This window comes from Tachysurus vachellii, chromosome 18 (genome assembly GCF_030014155.1).
Source record: "Tachysurus vachellii isolate PV-2020 chromosome 18, HZAU_Pvac_v1, whole genome shotgun sequence".
In the NCBI taxonomy this organism is placed as follows: Eukaryota; Metazoa; Chordata; class Actinopteri; order Siluriformes; family Bagridae; genus Tachysurus; species Tachysurus vachellii.
The window spans coordinates 15,617,971-15,643,121 of record NC_083477.1 but is presented as its reverse complement, the minus strand read 5'-3'; the positions used below and the strand labels follow the sequence as shown (position 1 = coordinate 15,643,121).

Genomic DNA, 25,151 nt, shown 5'->3' with positions numbered 1-25,151 from the left:
ATGTTAGACAGCATTCGTCACCAACATGTCATGTCACTGGCACAGATCACCGTCCTCACCTGCCTCAAGACAGAAGCCATAATTCCAGAGCCAAAGCTAACAGCTATCACAGGCCTGGATGATTATAATACAGTGGCATTAGCCCTCATTATTAATAATTGAGAGATATGTCCTAACTCAAATTAAGTGCCATATATCAAAGTGCTCATATATCTCCCAAGACTAAAATAAGTTTACTTACTGTACAGGGCAAAAAGTCAACTAAGCGTTATACTTCCCTGTAAAAAAAAAACAAAGGGATGTTTGCTGAGATCTGTATTATCTTCTGTACAATTTAAAAAGCAATTAAATCCACGAGGAATTATTACAAGACGATATAGAATTTTGCATTTAGGTGTTCACTTTATTGTATTAAGTGCAATTAACTCCAGTGTGCAGTACTGTATATTAGATTTATTTGTATTAACACTGTTCAGGTGATTATTTTAACTGTGCAGTACAGTATATTATATACATAATACTCTATTATAATGCTTTATTTTTGTACACTTGTATTCGTAAATATTTATTCATAGTCCAATCCTTTTTGCTAATTAATCAGCATTTTCTATATACTGTACATTCAAAGTCTACTTGAAAGTGAAAAGATATTAATCTGGATTATTACTTCTGGGTGATCGATTTAGCCCTTGTAACTAAACATTAAATATTATTTCTATACTTCTATTGAATTGTGCAAAATAGAAAATATTACATACAGGGCAATAAGTGATGTAGATGTTTCAAAATCAATCATTTATTTGAGGTATTTTAATGACTATATTTTTAAGTAAAATTATCAACTTAAAAATCTTGCAGCCCTGATAGACAACATGTAAACGGTTGCTGTAAATGACACTTTACCGATCTTTAAAATGTCTTTAATCTTCACATGCATAGAGTATTTGTAAAAAATAATATCTATCTTATACAAAATACTCGTTTGATCCGAAAGATGAACAACAGTAACTGAACAATGTATTTATACAAACCTGATAAGTCTGTAACATCCTTTTTTTTTTTTAACCAAGTAAATAAAATGAGTTCTCAACAGAATATGAGGTACACTATTCATTTTTGTTTTTTAAAATGAACAAACCAAACCAGGTAAAAAAAATTGTTGGCAGGAAACAAATAACAAAAAAAGTAGTCCTATGTATGTACATCTTTACTTGCGGTAACTGTCAGAGCCAGAATTCCCAGAGATCTGAATGCAGACACGGATATTTAGAAAACTAAACAGGTACAGATATTCCAACCTCCACAAATCTCAGTGAAAGTGCTCAGTTCTAAATGCAGGAGCGCTCTCTAATGTAAATGTGTAACAAGCTCTTCTGAATACTTCATTTCCAAGACCAAGATAGAAAATTCTCTCAAAGTAAACTGCTCTCAGAAAAATATTTTTTACTTAAGGAAGTTGACATTTCACAACGATTTATGACTATTTAGGAAAACTCTCAAATCAGCATTGAACAAAAAAAAAGATATTTCATTTTCCATCTTTATTTCATTAAAATAGCAGATATCAAAGATATTTGGGTTACTCTTAATACCAGTAAAAACAAATGAATTGTGAATATACAGCACAGGACAAAATACAATGGCATTTCTCCAATTAAATGCAGTTAAAAGGTTTGGAGATGATTGTAAGGCCATACAATGTGGGAAATATCTTTTATTTGGTTTGTAACGATGCTTCAGTCATTTCTTATTTAAATGGTAAATAGGAATAAGAGATATAATAAGGCACACTGGCACACACTGGGACATAAAGTCACTGACAATACAGTGATTTTATATGGAAAAAAATTTGTAAAAATCTGTATAATTATACAACACAACAGGAAGATCTGTAATATTAACTGCAACACCGACATACATCATCCAGGTAAAACGAATAAATGGACTCCCAGATTGTAACACGTTCACGTCATCAGCTATAAACCACCATGCAACATACATCCAGCCCAAGCAACAGGGCCTGAAGTTGTTCAGTGGATCTTTCAATTGGGTTTTATGACCACTCTATTAAACAATATTGTGATAATGAATAAAAGCCAATGTTTCCTCACAGTAATGCAAACAGCGTTCACAGAGTTCAAAAGGAATGTATCATGACCAACGTATCATGAAGACAGTTAATCCCTTCATTGTTTAGTTTGGATTAGATGTAGTATAAAATTATAAATAGTAGTTTCCAGAACGACAACATTTCCAGAAAAAACCTACCTCAGCAGTGCGAACACAATGCACAAACTACACTTTATTTTTAATCTGTATCTCCCTGTTACAAAACAAAACAACAACAAAAGCATTTTGGACAAGTTATTATTGGTGTTGTAACAAACACTATTGTTATTACTGACTGAAAAAACATGGTTTTATTTATTATATTCTAATATTAAACATTACTGTTGTTCACAACCTGAACATTACTGTTTAATAAGGATTCAGACATGGGCACACAAAAATCAACTCACTCATGAACGTGTGCATATCTATCTGCATTTGGACCAGTTTTTTTTTCTTTCTCTTAACCACTTAATCACTAAGCAGGTGCAAATTAGTAGTTGGGCTCCTGAATGACTGAAGGTTCAGGTCTGGTGCTTTCAGCATTGGCTTTAGAAAGCCACAGAGCCTGGACTTTCAAATTATTGATGAAGCAGCACAGCAAAAAAAAAAAAAAAAAAAAAATCAATATGACAATCAAAAAAGATGATGTTTATATGAAGTGCTGATTGTAATATCAAAGCAAAAGGTGTATACATTTTACAAGCACCGCATTTTGGTCTCTTCATCTGCGGTTTAGTCAGAGACCTGAAACATGAAGCTGGGTGAGTTGAGTGGACACACACAACATGAGTGGACATGTGGATGAGGTCAGTGAGGGAGCATTGAGCTGTACGTGTGTGTATGGGTGTGTGTGTGAGGGTGTGCAAAACCTCTGCATTCCTCTGTCTGTAGGTTAGAGAAGGCAGGCAGGAGGCATGGGACGGTAGTGTGCTGGATTTCATGGGGGATAAATTTGTAACATGCCTTTCTCAGGAGAATTAGCTGACTCCATTTCATGCTGATTCTGTCTCTGGCTGAAAAAGCGAGAGTGGAACGGGGTGGCAGGTGGAGTGCAGAGAACAGGAAAGAGGGATATACAGTAAGAGAAGGGAGTGGATGAAGGCACTAGATCTCATGTGAGGCTGGGTGGTGCTCAGAGAGCCCATTGGCCTGCATGTTGTTCTCATTAAGGCGACGCACACGGTACATTTCATAGTGGATGCTGCTGGTGATATCCTTAATGTTCTGCATATGGGTTCTGTAGAAAATATGAGGTGAACAAACACACACAAACACAGAGAAACAACAGACAATTTAGGGAAGCCATTATCAGACACATTATCATTTTACATTACATTTACAGCATTCAGCAGACCCCCTTATCCAGAGCAACTTTCATTTTATCTCATTTTTATACAACTAAGCAATAGAAGGTTAAGGGCCTTGCTCAGGGGCCCAGCAGTGCAGCTTGGTGGACATAGGAATCAAACTCACAACCTTCCGTTTAGTAGCCCAACACCCTAACCACTAGGCTACCACATCCCCTTATCAACAATCATCTTTCTTCTCAAACATCACTCACCTGATAAGGAGGTCCCGCAGGTAGGCAAACTCACAATGAGCAATATTCTCAACTGCAGAGACAGAGAAAGAGAGAATATTTTACACACCATAAAATCTGTAATAGATTTCTTTTCTGCAAGCTTCATCATTAACCACTAGGGGGCAGAGAACACTGGGAACTTCCATAATTGTTTGTTTCTCTGCGAGCACTCTGCGAGCATGAAAAAAAAATGCTACTATAAAGCAGCAGCTTGAAAAATTCTAAAGACAAGAAAAGAGAAATTTCAAATGAAGGCTTTAATAAGAAGACTTAGAAAGCAATAGCACAGCAATTTCACAGCATAAATTCTAAATCTCTTTAATAGGCTGTGTTTCTGCTTTCTACAGCCATGCAGCCAGTTACACCAGTAGAACATAAGCCCTATTACAGCTTAGTGTAATAACTTCTTTTGCTGGAAGTATTTTGTGGTCTTTTATCAGCAAGCATGTCCACAGTGTTTGTAAAAACGATCATATGATAAACGACCATACTAGCAAGGTACACACAATATTTAAAACCTTTACTGCTAATGTAATGTGCTTCATTCTGCCATCACCCACATTTAAATGTAGATAAAACTTGCAGCTGCTTTGTTATATTTCATTAGTAAGGTATCTCTAATGTTGCTGTTGTACTGCTGCCCAAGCAGAAAAAACAAATAAAAGTGAGACAAACTGAGCCACAACTTTGTTGTAAAGAATAACCTATCTTGTTAAATTCAAGAGATGAGATTTTAGCAAATGCTACACTGAAAAAGACAGATATCTGGCTACAACACCTACAACTGAATTTATGTTCAAACGGTGCAACTGGCTGCTGGTTGTGAAATTATTTAGGTCAGTATTGGGAAGCAATACTAATTTGATATACATCCATGTTCCCGGTTTTGATATTAATGGTGTCTGTTTGGCTGCTTTTTTAAAAAATTATTATTATTTTTTTTTTTTACATGAATTCTCTTTATTTGGGCTCATTATATTTAAGCATGATGACATTCCTCCCAATTTGACTGGATGCATTTCTCTATAAATTGCAGACAGAATGTTTTTAGAATTCATTCAACCTCCACTATGCTTCATTAATGAGCTTGTAGGTTCTGCATCATGAGCAGATGTTTTCTTTCTCAATACTTTGGCCTTTCAGTCACTTTGGAAGATGTTCATCTTCGTTCCAAAATCTTATGACTTAACATAGCCTTATGATCTCTGTATTTGTTTGCCAATTCTACTCTGGCCTACTGATTATTACTGCTGATGAGTGATCATCTTGCTGTATGGGATTTTAATTCTGCTCTCAATCCCTTTTTGAACAGTGGATTAGGTTTTTCTTCAAAGTTCTCGCAATTGTTTTGTCATTAACTGTCAGTTTTCTTGGCTGACCTGTTTAATGTCTGGTTGCTAGTACACCAGTGGTTTCTTTCTTTTTTAAGATATTCCAAATTATTTTATTGGCTATAGCAATGCTTGTACAATGGCTCTTCTTTCACAGACAGCTCTCTGAACTTCCTGCTATTTTGTCGTTTCAAATAATAATTCATCTCGATCTCATGGAACAAAATATTCAATTTGATAACCTTTACTTATTTACAATGTGTAATTTGTTGAGAACAAAATGGTTTGACAATGTCAATGGAAACCACTGCACCAGCATAAGTTCTGACAATACCTCTGAGGATTTTATCCTGATACCTAACAGTAGTAACGATAACATTGGCCAGCGTGTGGAGGTCTGTGCAAAATGGATATTCCTCCCAAGACCATTGATCCACTGCCAAAACAGATCATGCTGGATAATGCAGCAGGAAGCATAACATTCCTCATGACATCTCCAGACACTTTCACATTTGTCACGTGATCAGTGTGAACCTTCTCTCATCCGTGAAGCGAACAAGGTGCCACTGGACCTGCCAATTCTGGTGTACTCTGCCAATCTAGCTGCATGGTGTTGAGCTGTGAGCAAAGGTCTCACTAGAGGATGTCAGCCCTCATGCCACCCTCATGGAGTCTGACAGATTGGTCACAAACATGCATACTGTACCAGTAGCCTGCTTGAGATCATTCTGTAGGGCTTTGGCAGTGCTTCTGCTGTTCATCCTCGCAGAGAGGAGCAAATATTGATCCTGCTGCTGAGCTGTTTGCCATTTTATGGCTCTGTTCATCTCTCCTTGTATACTAGCTAGTCTCTTGGTATCTCCTCCATGCTATTGAAACTGTTTGTGACAGCACGTATGATTACACTATCTTGAAGCTGCTAGACTACCTGTGCAAGCTGATTTGTTACTGGCTCATGCTACAAGTAGTGACAAGGACCATAACAAAACACAAAACTAGACACAAATCAGTCAGCAATAAAGAGGAAGAGAGAGCAATTATCTGTGGCCACCACCCGTAAAACCATTCCTGTTTTGGTGGTTGTCTTGCATTCACATCTCCAGTGCACCAGTTTTATTTGCACCAAAGCAGGTGAAGCTGATACACAATCACTCATGCTTCCTAACCAGACATACTGATTTTAATGCTTCATAACCAGACATACTGATTTTAAATGACTTGGTGTTATACTGTGATGATTAAGTCTTCCTTTACTTTTTTGATACACATAGAAGTGATTCAGTACCTTCTATGGTTCCCCATTTGGTTTTCCTTCCTAAGAGTCTCCTCCCATTGACCTGGTACTCTTGGTCACTCCCCACCACTGCAAAAGGAATCATCTCCTGGAGCATCACAGGAAATCAATCAGTATCAGGTAATCCGTATTAACTGTCCACTACATGAAACAGTATATTCTGTGCTCGTGTAGTACAATAAAAAGCTATCATGTTCATTAAATCGACAACTGTAGCAGACGGGTTAAATTTAACTATCATCTGCACTTACTCTTATTTTCTCATTGATCAGTCTGTCCTCTGTATCCTCGTCAAACTCCTTCTGAGGATAGACGTCAATGTTGTTGGCCCTCAGTTCTTCCCTGATCTACAAAAACACAACTCATATCAGAAACATCACAGCAGACACATTTATTTCCTTATCCCTGTGGACACAAAAAAGTAAATCATGAGTTCCTTTTAGACAAGTCTCTCTCTCTGTCTCACACACATACTCTTTACAATACCAAAATGTAAAAAAGTGTTCTTGATGTCTGAAAAGAAAAGTCTCAGCTGGTTAAAACCACCAGACAGCATTTTATGCAGCATGTTTTCTCTCAGTTCATTCTCTGATCTTCCTCCAAGTGAAAGCTTGAGCTAATCAATTAACCAGCAGCTATGTGTAAGCAACATGAAGTGCCCTTGTGGAAGACTTCCTGATGACAAAAAAATTGTGTCTTTCATTTGTGATTGTTTTCGTTTCCCAAATGTATGGACCTTAGATTTTCTTCTTACTGTATGTCCTCATTGCATAAAACAAATTTATTTCACAGATTTCAACTGCCTATTTACTTGAAATGAGAAAAAATAGATCCTGCCCATGAAACATAGAGCTCCCAGTTGGCCTATAAAGCAAAAGCATTGAGTTGAGCTTGAGCCAGAAAAGCTGTAGTGTATTTCCTGTTGCTGTGGAAGAAAGCTCTGAGGGATTCCGAAAAATAGAGAGAAATGTCTGTTGTCAAAACTAAGGTCCTCCTCTCTGAGTGAAGCAGGCCAGAACAAACATAGCCAATGATTAACACTAAACAGTACAACACTGATAGAGAAAGCAGGAACAATGAACCATTTTCCTTTTAGTATGCCACGTCATCATAACACATCTGTACGACATCCACAAAGCGTCTTCAGAAGAGCTTTGAATCCTTAGCAAACAGGAAGTCACTATTGGCTGATATTAACATAGCTCTACTAAGGAACATGAACCAAGGAATGCAGTAACATACTGCTTTCTTGGAATGTACCCATAAACTTTTACATACAACAGAGTATGAATGACAACTACAAAAGTAAAATAACCAAACAATCATTTAATATTTATTTTAAAAAATAAAAAATGAGTCTTTACAAAACGTACTTGCATTGAGAAGCACGCTGAGCAAACAGTTACTCTGGCGATCAAGAAGCAGTTGAGTAATGGAGAAAATGTTTATCAGAAAAACTGAATCTGCTCACCTTTTTCTTGAAGAAGTCCCTCTCCTCTAGGGTCAAGGTGTCAGCCTTGGCGATAACTGGGACAATGTTTACAACTTTACTCAGTCGTCTCATAAACTCCACATCCAAGGGCCTTAGACTGTTAAAACAAAATACAGTTCAGTTTCATGTATATGGCACTTTTAGAGAGGAAACTACAAAAAAAGGAGCTTTATTTTCTTTTTTGAACATTTTTAGTAAACTTTTCTAAAAGCCAACTATATAGCAATCTGGGCTATATTTAGTGGATTTCTGAGTGAAAACCACACCAGCATACTCCAGTGTTAAAATGTTGACCAATTTCTGGTGGTCTTACAACACAAGAAGCACCACACTGTTACTGATGAGACATATTTATGACCGTGGATTGAAAACTTTACCCAAGTTAAAGTACTGGAATCTCAGCAGAATCTGCTGTGTTGTGTTGGACCAAATAGAGTAAAATGTGACCCATGACCTGTGAGACCTGTGTAGCAGAAAATGCAAGGAAACACGCTTTGTAAAAAAGTCTAAACTGATCAACAGATCTTTTGCCTGGGCCACACATAATAGGATGTATGTACTTTCTATACTCTGTGTGTTAAAAGCTGACTCTCCCTACCTATGAGATGTTCAAAAGCTAAACTGCAGCTGCACACACATCTGCAGCATTGCATAAACAACAATCAGCCTTTCATCACATCATATAAACACTCAAAAACCTGCACCCAACACACATCAAGGCTTGCGGCTTAAAATAATCTGCATCTGACACAAACCATGACACGTGTCTGGATGGATTTGTGCGAATACAAATATACATAGAAAGGCTTGGATGTGCTTGAAGAAAAAAACTTAAACATGTGCAAACAAAGTATATTAGTATATTGCCTTAGAAACAGCATCAAAGAATATTTTCATGCTGAAAATTATTTAGATGAAAAACAGGACAGAAAGTCTGCTGAGATACAAAAAAGCCTCTGGTTTAGACATCACTGTCACAGCTGGCAGATTATCAGAAGCCATTTCCTCTCAGAGCTTCTTGACGAAAGGTGAGTGTCTGTTTCAAACTAAATGTCCTTTTAAGCATGCACACAAATACTTGAGCAACTATATCCTAACAACCCAATATACAAAGACACACAAAATCCCTGTACGTCATAAAAGGAGTAGTCTGGACCACAACATTAGTCCTCAAGTCATTACTGTTAATATAACACTGTTTGTGCACCCCACCAAACACAGTTACTGGAATGACTCTATGCTAAGTAAATGATCAAGCATTTGTTGGTTGATCTGCAGAACTGTTTGGAAGAAAACAGCCAAGGGTATAAGATTATATACATAAGGTACACATACTTAAATAACTGATGATTAGGATTGTGTTTAGATTCAATATTTAAATAACTTTCATCACAAGTGATGAGACAGAGATGTGGGTAATCAAAGTGACAGCTTACGTGTCACTAACGCATTATTAATTAACGCATTATTCCTAACACAACTGTTGTTTTTCCATGTGGATTCGATTATATGTATAGACATTAGGAGTGGACATTATCCATGATTAAATGTTTATTTCTGGTTTTCAAACGGAAGTGGGTGCGTCCTATAACCGTTTATTTATTTATTTATTTTTTAAAACTGTGGAAAAATAACGGTGTCCTGCAAAGATCCTTTGGTTTTTTAAATTATTACTATAACATTATTCAATTCCTAAACCAGATTGCCTGTGGAAATTTATGGCAATCATAGTAAACAAGCTCACTATATTGGACATACTGTCACAATCTTCTAAAACACTGGATGTATTCTGAGTGCTTCTGGGTTCTTTTAAACAGCATTTTATTAGAATAAGATTTCCTGAAAGATTTCTTTTTAAATAATTCCGTAAGAATCATTTAAGAACAAGAAAAATATGCACAGCACACATACAAGTTAACATTTTAAAAATGAATTAAAAGTAATTATTTTGGGGCGGCCAGCAGAGATATGCTGATTTGTGTAGCTCATTAAGGCAATTTTCAAGTCTGTCTACTGGAGCAAACCACTGACAAAAACACATACATGACATCTTTGGTTCATATAATGTTAATGAACTTAATCTTTATTCCACAAGAAGTGGTGATGATGATGATGTGTGTGTGTGTGTGTGTGTGTGTGTATATATATACATATGTATACATGTATATATCAAGGAAATTAACACCAGGTGCCAGATTAACACCAATAACTGGGAGGTATCTGAAAGTGTTCTCTAATGTTGATCAGTGTGTTTTCTGCAAAATAATGTTTTTTGTTGAAATGCCTTAGTTATTTTGTGGAAAAGGTGTTCTGGTAGCATGGTACTGTATAGACAGGACAAAAACAACTGTTCTCCTTCAACTGTTGAGCAGTGAAGATGACATTATTTCATAATTGTTCAAATGTTTATATTGTTCTCTAATTTTGATCTCCAGTATATATATATACTGTGTGTGTGTGTGTGTGTGTGTGTGTGTATATATATGTATATGTGTATATATACACACACATATATATATATATATATATATATATATATATATATATATATTTATTTGCATGTTGCAGGTACTAATGTTAAGTTGTAGGTGGGAATTCTGCTTAAATCTGGCAACCCTCTTGACAAACAATGCATTTAGATGCTGGTGATATCTTACAGAGGAACTAAAATTCATTCATTAAATCTTTAAAATCTTTAAATGTTGCTTTCTTTCTTTTCACTTTCATGGTACATAGAATTTAAAATGCTGGAACATTACTTCTGGTTGCTTTATTTTTGGCTATTTAAACATCAGTTTTCAGAACTATACAGTAATCCAAAAAAAAAATTGACCATGTGAAGGGTTTTCCCAGGCTGCCACAAATATACCAGTGCTAGTGTGGAGGCGTATGTCAGAGATCTGAAACAGGAAAGGTGAAAATAGTGTAAATATAAAAAAGGAATTTGTACTAACCAATGTCCTGTGGGTGGGATAAAGTATATGCAACAATGAACTCGTGAGTCAGGAATCCTCTTCTTACGGTTAATGTTGATCTCCTCCTGTAGGTACTGCTCATACTGCTCGTTAATAAACTTCATTATGGGCTGCCAACTGTGGAAGAGTAGAGAAAGTAGGAATAATTAGTCACTAAAGAAAAGTGCTGAAAATGCAACAGATCATGTGGGACATTTAAAAGTGCGTTTCTTCACCAGTTCTCATTGTTGATCTGATCACCGAAACCTGGAGTGTCTATGACGGTCAGCTTCATCCTTACACCTTTCTCTTCAATGTCTGGGGGGGAAAAAGTCCAAACACAACAAAGTCACTACAAATACAACACTACAAGAGAGTTCATTCACTCCAGTATTGTGGAAATGTACTGTAATGCAATATACATTAATTATCTTATAGATTTAGTAAAATACTAGATTAAATGCAGTGTGTTCCTTTGCTAGATTTCTATCTACTTTCTCTGAATGTAGAACTATTCTAATACTGTGGCATTAACACGTGTAAGTAATGTATGCATTATGACTGTTATAAGCAAAAGAATGATGTTGTTTACCATGGCTGATGGACTTGATCTCAATAGTTTTAGGTATGCGCTCCTCAGCTGTTCCCATGACTGACTTTCGGCTAACTTTGGACTTGAATAGGGTGTTCATGAGTGTGGACTTGCCCAGACCACTTTGACCTGCATAGACACACAGAAACACAATTCAAATTAAAGTTATTATCAAATAACAGTAAGAGATAACAAGTCTGGACAAAATCCAAATACACACAAGTAGTCGCATGCTAATATAAGTTAAAGAACTCAAGCCAAAACACATTATAAGAAATAAATCTATATTCAGGCCCATTTTAGAGTTTTCTTTTCTTATGGCTGGGGGTCAAGCTAAAATTGATTGTGGTATGATATGGCCTCTATTAGCAACCACAATCAACACACTGGACTGGACCAGTAATCAAGAATCTGTAAAGCAGAGCTGTGTTTTTTTGTTTTTTTTTTGTTTTTTCAACCCAACCTCTCCTCCTGCAAATACTTTGACCATTCTTACACTGCGTACACAATACCAGTAAGCATTCACACTCTATAAGAAGGCATTTGATTTTTTATTTTGTTGTCAATGATGATAAAAAGGCAACAGAATCTTTCTTGTGTTTAGAAGTATTAGGTACAAGCACTTACCTACTACCATGATGTTAAGTTCAAAGCCCTGTTTCATGGCCTTCCTCCTCATCTGTTCCAAGATGGCATCAATGCCCACATAGCTGAAGTCCACGCTTGGCTTCTCTGGGCACACGGCCGGGGGCATTTCAGGAATTACAGGCTCTGCCATACTGCTATTGCTGCTATTATAACTATGGCTGGAAATGACCTCCTGCCCTGAAGACATAAACAGGAAATTATGTAGTCAATGAAAAATTGTAAGTACTTTTGAAAAAGAGGTGCTGCTACCACTTTATAATGTGTTACAACAATGTCAAGGAGACAAGAAAAACATCACTCCTGACAATACAAGACAGTACTAAGAAGGTATTTACAGTAGTATACTAAGACTTTAATTTGAGAACAGGGTTTATCCACACAGGAAATGATTAAACATGTCCTTTTTGACTAGGTCTTGATCTCGCCACTCTCTTACACTCACTGACTTATTTAAAACTACACACATTTGGTTCCAGTTCTCAGTCCAAAAATGCGCTCATTCTGCATCATACCTGATGTAGTACTCTGATAATAATTTATCACAGAGGGGCAAGCTATGTTTAACAGAGCATTAAATAAGACCTGTGATTCATATTACTATTCCTATTGCATCATGTGTGTGGTATTTAAAAAAAATGGACACACAAAACAGGAGACAACATGCCAGCAACCATGAAATATTTCTGCTTTTCTGTGAGACACAGTTTAATAGCACTTTACTCTGGAGAACATATTTCACAGTGAGTTGACCTTTAAGGGAAAGCTCAGATACTCAGAAACTATTACTGAATACATAAAACAAACCTGACTTTGTGTTTCTGCTGTGTGGAAAGTCAACAGAAAGTCAAGCACTTCCTGTGAACAAGTCTTATACTTATTCAGCGATAACTTCACAGCTTACAGGTGATAAGAAGTGGTAGCTCAGTGGTTAAGGTGTTGGACTACTGATCAGAAGGTCATGATTTTCTCAGTGCTTTCCCTTTCGACAGCACCCATCTGACAGTGCTTGGCAATTTCAACCTCCCCTCTGATAAGCTTCAATCCTGACTCTTTTGGACTCCTTCTCCCTGATATTCAACAGCTGCCTCCACACACAAGGGAGGAAATGTCCTGGTCCCGGTATTCACCCGTCCGTCCCCAGCTACAGACATGAATGTCACCACACTTAACATCTCTGATCATCACCTGGTATCCTTCAATATTACTCTCCTTACCCTACCTAAAACCAACTTTCAGCATCTCTCTATTACCCGTCATAACCACCACTCTATCGCCCCTTCTTCTGTAGCTTCTGGCACTCTTTTATCTCTCCCTGATCCAGACTCCTTCTCCTCACTACCCTTGGACTCAGCCACAGCCTCTCCTTTCTTTCCTAAACTATGGACAATCTCTGTCCTCTGTTCACTAAGAAGAATTCTTGATCTGCTCCTTGGCTATCAGATGTGTTGTGCAGCAATTCGAAGAGAACTAAGATCAGCAGAGAGAAAGTGGAAGAAATCACAATTCCATGCAGATCTTGCCTCTTACCGTACACTCCTGGCCAAGTTCTCTTCAGATGTGACTTCTACCAAGACTTTCTTCTACAAGGAAAAGCTTGAAGCTTCTGCATAAGACCCTCATAAGCTTCACAAAGTCTTCTCTTAACTGCTCAACCCCCTGGATCCACTTGCTTCATTCTCCATGACTGGTGAAGACTCTGCTTTTATTTATTTTTTTTACACAGAGAAGATTTGGAAAATCTGCCAGACCTTCACTTCTGCCCTGAGTGCACCTACATTCTACAGCCAACATTCTACAACCTGCTCTGTATCCATCAGACATCAGAAAAATTCTTGAATGCTCTGTCTCTGTCTCTCTCTCTGTCTCTCTCTCTGTCTCTCTCTGTCTCTCTCTCTCTCTCTCTCTCTCTCTCTCTCTCTGTCTCTCTCTCTCTGTCTCTCTCTCTCTCTGTCTCTCTGTCTCTCAGAACAACCTCCAAGATCACAAGCAGTCTGGCTTCAAAGCAGCACATTTCACAGAGACTGCCCTTCTGGCTGTCTCTGAGAAACTACATGTTGCTAGATCAGCCAAGCTGTCATCTGTCCTCATCGACCTCGACCTTTAAGCAGCGTTTCATACGGCCAACGGCAAGACTCCCTTGTCCACCCTCAGGAGTATTGGAATTGGTGGATCAGCATTGGAATGGTTGCTTCCTACTTGGAAGGTCGCTCATATCAGGTAACATTGAGGGGAGTGACATCTGCTCCATGCAGACTCTCCACTGGTGTCCCATATTGCTGAGTACTTGGTCCTCCTCCTTTTCTCTATGTATACTCACCCTATTGGTGAAGTTATTTCCTCACATGGGTTCTCTTACCACTGCTATGCTGATGACACTCAACTCATTCTCCTTCTCGCTTTCAGATAACACGGCTTCTGCTCGGATCTTAGCATGTCTGGGGCACATATCATTGTGGATGACAGCTCATCAGCTGAAACTCAATCCCAGCAAAACTGAACTGCGTTAAGAACTTTCCCTTGATGTCCGAACAGCTGAGTCACTGGCTATTTTTAAACGACGGGTGAAGACCTAACGCTTCTTGAAACACTTGAACTAGCTCTTTTTCCCCTGTTTATATGTATGTTTAAACAAAAACTAACAAACTATAAGTCTGTAACCTAGTGAACCAGTGTTCATGTATTCATTGATAGAAACTTAAAAGCACTTTTGTACGTCACACTGGATAAGGGCGTCTGCCAAATGCCGTAAATGTAAATAGTAAGTGGCACAGCTGCTGCAGCTAGAAAGCAATTCATGTTGATACAACACGAATATATGATGATCACACCTTTTGTGTGCTTTTCTAGATTTGTGGCCCATTATAATAACCTCCCCTCTTCTGGGAATCTTTACTAACTAGATTTTGTGGAAATCTATTTTGTTTACTCATTCAAATATGAGAGCATTATTTCGGTCAGACACAGATCTCTTCTTAATTCTAGTGAAGGGAAATTGTAATGCTGCATCATACTGTACGAAAACATCCTATACAAATGTGTGCTTCCAAACATCCTACTGGTGTGATGGGTCAGGTATCCACAATCTTTTGCCTTTCTAGATACATGCACAATCTCAATTTCCTGAACATAAGAATAATAAAAACCTTTCAATTTCACTTATTTCAACACAGAACTCAAAGCAAATGTAAGAGAAAATGAAGAGAAATGTTTTGAAAAACCCAACTGCATTATTCATCTTTGTCAGACTATGAGCAGGTTCAGTATTAATTTGGTTCAGTAATAAAAAAATGAGAAGAATGACGCCATTGAACGTACCATATCAACGTACTGTATAGTTAACCAAAGTGTGGAATAAGTGTGACGTGACACCAGAGGAGAAAAAGTTGTCAGGGTATAATCTAGCTTCCAGCCGTTATCTACATGTAATTTTTGCTTTACTGACAGCAAGGCTCGTTATAATGGCTTTGGTGTAATGTGGGTGAATACGCATCTGTTCATCTCTGGCTCCAGTATGATGTTTCTGTTAATAAATATTAATGTTGCAAGCCGAGACATATTTTGCAGGTAAGTAGCACCACAGTTGTGACCAAGGAAAACCCCATTATTAACATAAAATATCACTTCTAAGGAATGGTGATTATTCAATTCTGAGGATAAGTCTAAGAAGCAACTTTCAAGCTATATCTAGAAGCTTGACAGAGACCCTCTGAAGACAGGAATAGCAGAAAAAAAAATCCCCAGTCCTGTAACCTGAGCCCCTGGCAGCCCTCCACAATTGGCACTAGCTACTCAGAATCTCTTTCAGCTCCACACCGAATAGTTAGGTACAGCAGCCAAGAAAACTATAGCAGCGAGATTCCTCTACAAGGGGAAAAAAGAGCCTCTCTATTTTACAGCCTCAGCAGTCTTACCCACACTACATGACAGAACAGGTGAGCCAAGCCAGAATGTCAATCGTCTATAAAATGTATAAACAGAGTTGACAGAACAGCAGCAAAAGACAAGAGGACAAGCATACAGAGAGTGAAAATAAAGGGAAAATGACAGGATGTCTAAAAGATGGCGTGTACGTATAAAGTAATCTATTATCTAGACCTATGTCACGATGTGTGTCACACTACACTTACTTTGAATTATAAGAGTCTGTTTTACTTTGTTACTTTGAATATACAACAATATGCAAATAATCGCAGTAGTTATTTTTCCATAAACACAGTATATATACTATGGATATAAGCAAACTAAAGCCATCATGTTTCCACCCCTGTGTGAAATTATAGCATCTAGAAATTAAGTAAAATACAATCAGCAAGAATTTAGGGAATAACAGAAAAAAAAACCCACCAATAACTAAACAAAAAACTGGCTGTTTAAATGTACACACCCTTTTCTAATTTGGGTGCTTTGTTCAAAATAAATCACATTCAATCTCATGTTCAAAGTTAATTATCATTCCGTCCATCATCAATTTACTTCACAGCAGCTTGGTTTCATCCAATTGCTGAAGTAAAACAGTAGATGTACCAAGGAACACTGTAAATGCCATCATCAGCACATAACGAACATGAAGTACAACAATATCGCCAAGGACAAAGACATTCCTCCAAAATTTATAAAAGACCCCAACAAAAAAAAAACTTGTCTGGAGACTAATAGCAACAATATAGGAGCTGCAGGAGAGTTTCCGATTACTCTCAGCATGCAACAACGATCTCTCTTATTCTTCCTATGTCTGGGATACAGACTGAGAGCAGAATGTCTGGACTCCATAGCAGCTTTCATTGGACAAAGACGGGCAAAGAGGACGTCTGATGGTCATGTAAAGGAACCAATCACAGTATGTTTTGCTCGCGGTCATGTTTACAGGCATGTAAAGCATGGAAATATGGAAATGTAAAGTAAATATCCATATAAAAATAGACCGTCATGCATCCATAGACCCTTCATTTACGAAGCCATGCAAATGAAAAATTCTGTGAACTTCATCCACATGATTTGGAAAATCCAGCATTTAGCTGATCCTCATGAGCACTCATTAGCATAATTAAGGCTTTTATATTGGAACCACATCACTGTATTTCCCAGCTTAAAGGTAAAATTCAGGCTGTGATTTAGAGAGCTGAATGATACTAATCTGACCGAGGGGGAAAAAGTGATTACTGTTCTTGGAATTCCAGTTGATGGCTGAATTGTAATGTACAAAGTTCAGCTCCATGGTGATGTTTAGTCCTAAACCACACCAGCAAGTCTGCACGACATCAAGGGAAAACTAGATCCAGTGTAATATAAATGTTTACAACATGTGGTGGCATATAATTACAAGAACATTTTTTTTTTGGATAAGCTTGACTAGATGTCAAAAACTAAACTTTTCTTAAAAAAAAAAAAAAAATTCCAGGTTCTTATACCTACTTTTTTTTTCCCCCCAGGAGTTTTCATTACTTGTTAAGTAATCAATCATTCACTAGGTTTTTGCAGTGTGCATTGGAACAGCGGTTTAAATAAATGAATAAATAAATAAACAAATAAATAAATAAAGCACCTTTCTCATAATCTCCTGATATATTGCCTCCCCATATCTAGCGACAGAATCAAATGTCTAGCTAAGAACAACAGAATATTTTTGGCTATAAATCCAAACTGACTGGAGTCGTGTATAGAGTGTGATTTCAGTAGAACTGTATTTATTTTCTATACCATTCTACATTCTATACCAAAAAAAAAAAAGAAAGAAAAATCTGCACTTAGTTTGCAAGATCACTCACTCACTCACTCATCTTCTACCGCTTATCCGAACTACCTCGAGTCACGGGGAGCCTGTGCCTATCTCAGGCGTCATTGGGCATCAAGGCAGGATACACCCTGGACGGAATGCCAACCCATCGCAGGGCACACACACACTCTCATTCACTCACGCAATCACACAATTTTCCAGAGATGCCAATCAACCTACCATGCTCACTTATAGTCTTGACATCAAAATGAGATGTTTTGTGTTTTCTCTCACAGGTTTGCAGTGGGGCTATGTTCTTTTCATTGTGTTATAACAGAGTTAATGATGCTTCATGGGATGTTTGGGATTTTTTTTTTTCCTTTTTCCCAACCCCACCTTGAGCTGTACTTCATCATAACTTTGTCTCTGATCTGTCTGGAAAGCTATTTGGCTCTACATGTTGATTGCTTAGGAGCTGTTTGGTCCAACATAGTAACAGGGGGTGAATACTTATGGACTCACATTTCAGTTCAACAAGGTTTGTTTTCTATTCTAATCTGGACTATTTTGTTTGGTCTATTACATAAAATGCAAATAAATTAAATTCATTTTAATTCCAAGTTGTAATGCAACAAAACAAAAAACAAACAACATATGAAGGGTTGAATACTTTCGCAAAGCACTGTAGATGGAATGTAAAATTGCTTTTGGGATAAATTGGCATAAAACAAAAGGCCCAAAGGTTGAAATGATCACATGCACTGATAGCACTTTAAACCAAAACCGATGCAGATGTTAATATTTGATTTAATTTTTTTCCCTCTTCAAGCCCTGGTTAAAACCCTGATGTTGTATGTACACACTGAGCTGCCCAGGAGAACAGACTGAGCGCTGACTAACTGACCACTAAACTGACCACTCAACCAGTTCAAAATGTAAAAAATAATAAAACCTCACACTCCAGCTTGGACTGATTTCTTGTGCCTTGATGGTTTTATAACAGTCTTAATTTTCTGAAACTACCTGCACATGCACATTTTTCCAAACCAGTAAAATGTATGCCCCAAATGACCAGCATCAAACCGGCAAAACTATCCATCACTGCAGTAATGATTCATTTAATAAACTAGCAACGAAAACCTTCACTGCAAAGAAGACTTGCACTGCTTGGAAGTAGTATATGGGCTTGTTTTGTGGCTATTCCTGTGCAATGTGATGAGTGGGTGTGGCCAGTGGTGATTTCCACAATAAAGTGGAAAAGATATGGAGGAGGAAAAAGAATTTTCTCATTACAGTTTGATGAATGAATGATGATCAAAGCAGATATTTTTGTATTTAGAAACTCCTCACATTGCAAAATAAAAGACCAAAGCCTATACCCTGTAGTATTTAACTGTCACACACACACACAAACACACACACGCGCAAACGAAGACACACTTTCTTTTTATTTAAATAAAGAACTTAAATTTAGTAAAAAATCCCTAATAAAAAAATAAAATAAAATATTATATATATATATATATATATATATATATATATATATATATATATATATATATATATATATATATGATATTAAAACCCAACTGGCCCATAGTATCCATGATGAATGTGGCTATTCTTAAGTCACAGAAGGACATCTGGGTAAAGCTAGAATAAGAACATTAGGGTGAAGTGCAGACAACTGACTGGTTAAATGCAATCAAACCCAAAAGAAACAAATAACAAAAATAGCCATATCCCACTCAGTGATGTGAAGAAGGATACGTCTAACAATAACCACCTAAAAATGTCAGGCTGCTGTGTAGGGGGTTAATATTATGACTGTGAGGATCCTAAGGCTATAGAACATTTGCATATTATTAAGAATATTTGCATTACATCCTGAAACGGAAACACAAATTTGTTAATATCTGTCCATGCGATACTCTCACATACACATTAAAGTGAAACTGTATTTGTAATATAGTCAAATGCATCTAGTATTTCCTGAATTACAAAACACTATATAACTACTGACCATTCTTGTATTCTTGTTCTATCAGATCATATTTAACATTTATTTGTAGAAAGAAGCAAACTTATCTATAATATATTTTTATTTTTCCATAGGCCAATAAATAAAATGGGCCAGTCAGCTGTATGGTCTGGTTTTTATCAGCAATCGGGTCCGAGTTTACGATGACCCATTAGTTCCACAGGAGCTCTCGGTTGCACTATTATAAACTTTTGTAGAAAGGACATTATTTACATTTACACTATTTACTGTAGAGTGTCTCCCAACTGAGAATGTGTTCCCTTCTGAGCCTGGTTCCTCTCAAGGTTTCTTCCTTTAATCATCTTCCTTGCCGCCATCGCCTCCGGCTTGCTCATTAGTGACAGGGATAGATATATAGTAATCATACATTTTAAGTTAATATTTTTTAAATTAATTTTAAACTTTAATTGTATATATTCACTTATTTTTTTCTTATTATTTTTTTTCTTCTTTTTATTAATTACTCTTCTGTTTCCACACTTCTGTAAAGCTGCGTTGAGACAATGGATATTGTTAAAAGTGCTATACAAATAAATTGAACTGAATTGAATTGAAATAAGTTTTGTGTAGATAATTGTTTTTACCAGTGTGTCCATTTTGATAATTGTGATAATGAAGAACCGTCTAGGAATCCTTACACACCACATGTCTTATTGGCCAAACAAAAATGTCTTTATCTTCTTCATACTGTCCTGAAGATATGTTAACCTTCACCATATATTTCACAAATGAACAAAATTACAGTCTTTGCTAAAATGTAGTCGCTGACAGCATGAACAGTGATTCATACTTCACGCGACTCTTCTGTTTTCTATAAGATAGCACACCTAGCTACGATTTCTCACGGCCAACAAACCACTTACTCATTTCTCTGTCTCCTTCTACCGAAACCTAACTGTTCCATGTTCTACTGTATTTAGCATCTCTATTACCTGTATAGTTACACACCAACTATACAAGCAGCAATACTATGCTATGGATGTTTGCACGGTTACAGATGGATTGCAACATAAACAGACAAACGAATATATGTACATATACATGATGTACATGACAATATATGTTTCTTTTTCTTCATGTAAAAAGGCTCATGTAAGTACACAATTGTATTTCAACAACTGTAAGAGAGCAATGAAGTGCAATGTGGGCAACAACCTTTTTTTATCTTCTTTTAAAAATACATTATTTAGAGGTGCAGTATTGGTTTGATCTCACCAAACTGCTACTGTTGTTCTTGCAGCTGCCCGCTGATTGGGGACGTCACAGCGGATCAGAATTTTTGATTTGCCACACGTTTTAAGATGGATGCCCTTCCTGACGAAGTTTTTATACAAGCTCGGGACCGGCACTGACAGTTAGCTCATCAATGACTACATTAGTTCCCTGGCCGGGAATCGAACCTGGGCCACAGCAATGAGAGTGTGGGATTCTGCTGCTAGACCACCAGGAGGCTAAACACTATGCTACTTAAATCAATCAATCAATCAATAAATATTTCTTCCATATTTTTGTTATTAATTGGCCAAAAGTTCAATTTTGCTTCACAGTTCTCACTTCAGGATTCATTTAGATTCTAGTGAATATTTGGAACAAAAAACAGTATAAAAAAATGATGACTAAATTCTAAATCCTTATTTAAATATAATAATCAATGCAAAATAAGTTTCATTTTTTTTGTCTGTATAAAACTAAATAAATCAAAAATTACTATGAAAAGAAATATTCTTAAAAAAAACATTTTTAAAATATTTAAGCAAACCTTTAAATTATCCCCAAAATTATAATTGTATACATAAAGTCTCTGTCCTTGGGGAATAAGAAAGCCTGAAACAATCTCTGGCACTGACTGAGGAGTCCTTTTAGCTGGAAATAGGGCTCCAAAACCGGCTAAAATGCAAAATTAATGCATATTTAGTATAAATAATATGATGTGGATAAACATTATGTGAAATCTGACATTCCCATTATGCACATTGTTAAATTATTAAGCATCATGATGCAGAACACACGCTTAATTTCTTTAAAAAAAATCAAACAAAAAAAAACTTATACTTTCATTGGGTGTGTTTTTTCATTCTTAAATGAATTTTCATATCACAGTGGGACACAAACAAAAACAAAAAAAGACCATACACCTCTCTCTATTTGCTAGTGATTACTAGACCTTATGCACATCATCACTACTTTGTCAACATGGACATAAACAGTGATTTATTCATGTGCGACAACCTTAAACAGCCGATTAATCAGCTTAATTAAAATAAAGTGGCGTTTTTTCCATCTTGTCCTAAATAAGCCAGAATTAAACTCCATCCACTAAGAAACTTTCTGCTTTGGTCACCTAATAAATAAGGTGATTAGTACCAGGCTCATTATGGTTATAGGCTGGGTGGAGATTATGCAGCTTTACTGGATTTAGCTCTCAGTTATTAAACCAAACAAGCTGGATGATCATATGTACGTTACTATATATGAATCATCTTGTGAAACATTAAATATTTAAATTCCAAACAGTCCTGCTTATCTCACTCAGTCCTTCTTTCTCATATCTCTTCAACTATCTTTAAGTTTAATAAGGAAGGAAATCAGAAGATCAGTGGAAATGCTGTACAAGAAGAAAGCCTTTAGAGCCTTTAAAAACACAATGCACACATAAAATCCTGATGAACACAACGTTCTGTTCCACAAAACTCTGATGCTAAAGTAAAGAAGCACTTAAAAACACACTTTTTAAGTTTGAATAAAATATAACTGCTGAAGGACCATATAGGGAAAGTATAGAGTAACACTAGACGAGTTTAACTTGCTGGTTACAGTACGGAAAGGAAAAAAGTTATCAATCAATCATCATGGCACTGATGAAAGCTCTTGAACTCTCTGACATGCAGAGGAACTAGAGAGGAACAAGCAGATACAAGCACATCTACAAATGATTTCCCTTCCGTCCTGAGGCAAGAATGACGGTTTTCCTCAGCAACATGTCAAAAAGTAAACTTACTCCATTTCCTGCCCTGCAGACTGTGGAATATTTACCTGTATATAAAACTGCTTTGAAGGAGTTCTTTACCTCTTCAGGCTGCTTATTGTGGAAGCATATAAAGTTGCCAAATCAGCAGCAAACATTAGGACCACATTACCAGATAAGACTGAAGGCCTGACGATTAATATGGAGGAACACTGGGATATAATGACATAAAAAATGGACCATGATCTAGCATCATACTTTTAAAACAAACAAGCAAACAAAAAAAAAGTAAAACGGCAAAATGGCTGTCAAAAGTGGACAACATGGATGCTTCAAAAGCCATAAAGAAGAGATACAAATGAAAGAGAGATTCTGAAATGCTGTAACACAATTTCAAACAATTCAGTAATGTGACTTAAATGTGAGAATCTCTTGTCTGAGTGAATGTAGCCCACAACCTGGTTTGTCACTTCTCACTTCTCAGTAATTATAGGAAGTGTGCAGAATGACAGGTCTGAGAACAGCATTGTACATTGGACGATAACAACTAGTCCAACACCTAGAGAATGAGCTAAAAGGAGAACAGGCTGATAGATAAGCTGTTGTTTTGGATTTGAGAAGCAAAGAACCAGAGACTTGCTGTCCCCCACTGTGCACATACAACTAGAGATTGCCCAGTAATCTCGAAAGCCATGGAGTGCATGGCTGAATTTAACTCAAACATCATCCGTTCTTTTGATTAGTGCAAGCAAAGGACAAGAAATAACTTTAAAATAAAAATCTATGTATACAACCACAGCTCCTTTACTAAATTGGATTCGCATTGATTAATTTAATCAAGGGAAAGGCTGAGTGGTTTTTAGGACTTTAAATACAACAAATAAGAGCTCTCTGAGCTGAAATAAAACAAAGCTTCTTTCTCTGCTTTCAATTAAAGATACATAGCTTTTTACTTTCTTGCTGAAAGGTTAGCAGCTATGCACTGAAATCTATGCCAGGAACCCAAGAACCACAGAAATGAGGTGGAATGAGGAAGCAAAGTTAGAATCATTTGTTTGTTATATACAGTAGTCAGCTAAAAAAGGATAAATAAATATCACGGCTTGAATAAAGAGCTGGTACAAAACTTCTAATCAGTGTGAGTTTAACTTTGACAAGTGACTAAAATGTATCATCTGCTGAAAGACAAACACAACGAAAAAAGAAAATTAGTGCTGTGGCCAAAAACAGACGCTTTCTTTCTGACAATCTTCATAGTGCCAGACAAAAGAACAGTGGAAAGACTGAAAAATAAAAGCATATTAAAAGCAGAATTGCAAGCTGAACAACTTCTTTTTTCCAAACAGCATCTTTAAAAATGGGATTTCCACAGGGATCATGTTCTGGGACACTCAGATTTGATGTCAACTTCTGGTTCTTTGCCAGGAGAAATTGAACAGCCATCATTTTAAGCCCCAGTCATGTATCATGTTCATATAGCTGTTTTTAACCATTGTTCAGCCCTGTCTACAGCTTCTTAGAGAAACTTGTGGCCCGCAGCTTCATGAAGAACTCCAAACCCATCAGAATCCAAAACCCATTTTAACTGTTAACCTCATAAGAGAAAGAGTTCAATTTGTATAGCAACTTAGTTCTCCGTTTTAAAAAGAAAGTTGTGATAAAACATATTTGACTCCCCAAAGAGCAAGCCAGAGGCAACCATGGCATGAAAAAAAAACCCTGAGAAGACAAGAGGAAGAATCCTCTTGAAAACCCATCGTCTTTAAGGTGACACCAGAAATTGAGATTAAATTAAATCATCTTCGACAATTCTATACTATAATGTCAAACAGTATTAAGTATGTTGAATGAGGAAGGATACTGTGAAGAAGAGTCCTGGGATCAGCACATGGCAGCCTTTGTGATTGCAGTAGTTCTTGGTTCACTATATAGATAAGATTATCCACATATCCACCAATTTATTGCAATATATTCACCCAAGCCAGACTTGTAGCATTCCAGGTTTAAGGAAATATTAATCAAACCAAATAAAATGTTGCTTTCAGTGCTTGTGAAATAAATATTCACGTATCATTCATCTCTGCTGAGTTTTGGATTCTAGCGTGTGTTCATGCAAGGGTTTCCTTCTGAGTCTGGTTCCTCTCATGGTTTCTTCCTCATATCATCTCATTGAGTTTTTCCTTGCCACTGCTACATCTGGCTGCTCATTATAAAGGGATAAATATAAATTTACATTTTAAATTATGTAATATTTATACAGAATTTTTATATATTTGATATATTTGATATATAGCTTTGATACAATGTTCAAGGTTAAAAGTTATATGCAAATAAAATTGAATTGACTTTCAATAGGCAGAAAGATGGAGTACAGAAATACCAGAAATACCCCCCCCCGGAATAACAGAATAACTTATGCTCTTTATG

At 36.7% G+C, this 25,151-nt stretch overlaps 1 protein-coding gene across 6 annotated transcripts in view; it reads right to left on the bottom strand.

Moving 5' to 3' along the window:
• Positions 1 to 1,528: 1,528 nt before the first annotated feature.
• The window catches only part of septin9a (septin 9a), a 78,773-nt gene continuing 55,150 nt past the window's right edge, over positions 1,529 to 25,151 (bottom strand). For all 6 annotated transcript variants that reach the window (XM_060892048.1, XM_060892052.1, XM_060892049.1 and 3 more), the window contains 9 exons: positions 11,985 to 12,182; positions 11,358 to 11,486; positions 11,002 to 11,083; positions 10,766 to 10,903; positions 7,791 to 7,908; positions 6,571 to 6,666; positions 6,311 to 6,407; positions 3,674 to 3,725; positions 1,529 to 3,349 (listed from right to left, as the gene is read on the bottom strand). In XM_060892048.1, the coding sequence (XP_060748031.1) occupies positions 3,217 to 3,349; positions 3,674 to 3,725; positions 6,311 to 6,407; positions 6,571 to 6,666; positions 7,791 to 7,908; positions 10,766 to 10,903; positions 11,002 to 11,083; positions 11,358 to 11,486; positions 11,985 to 12,182 (1,043 nt within the window). In that variant the 3' untranslated portion in view covers positions 1,529 to 3,216. The remainder of the gene's footprint in view (positions 3,350 to 3,673; positions 3,726 to 6,310; positions 6,408 to 6,570; positions 6,667 to 7,790; positions 7,909 to 10,765; positions 10,904 to 11,001; positions 11,084 to 11,357; positions 11,487 to 11,984; positions 12,183 to 25,151) is intronic.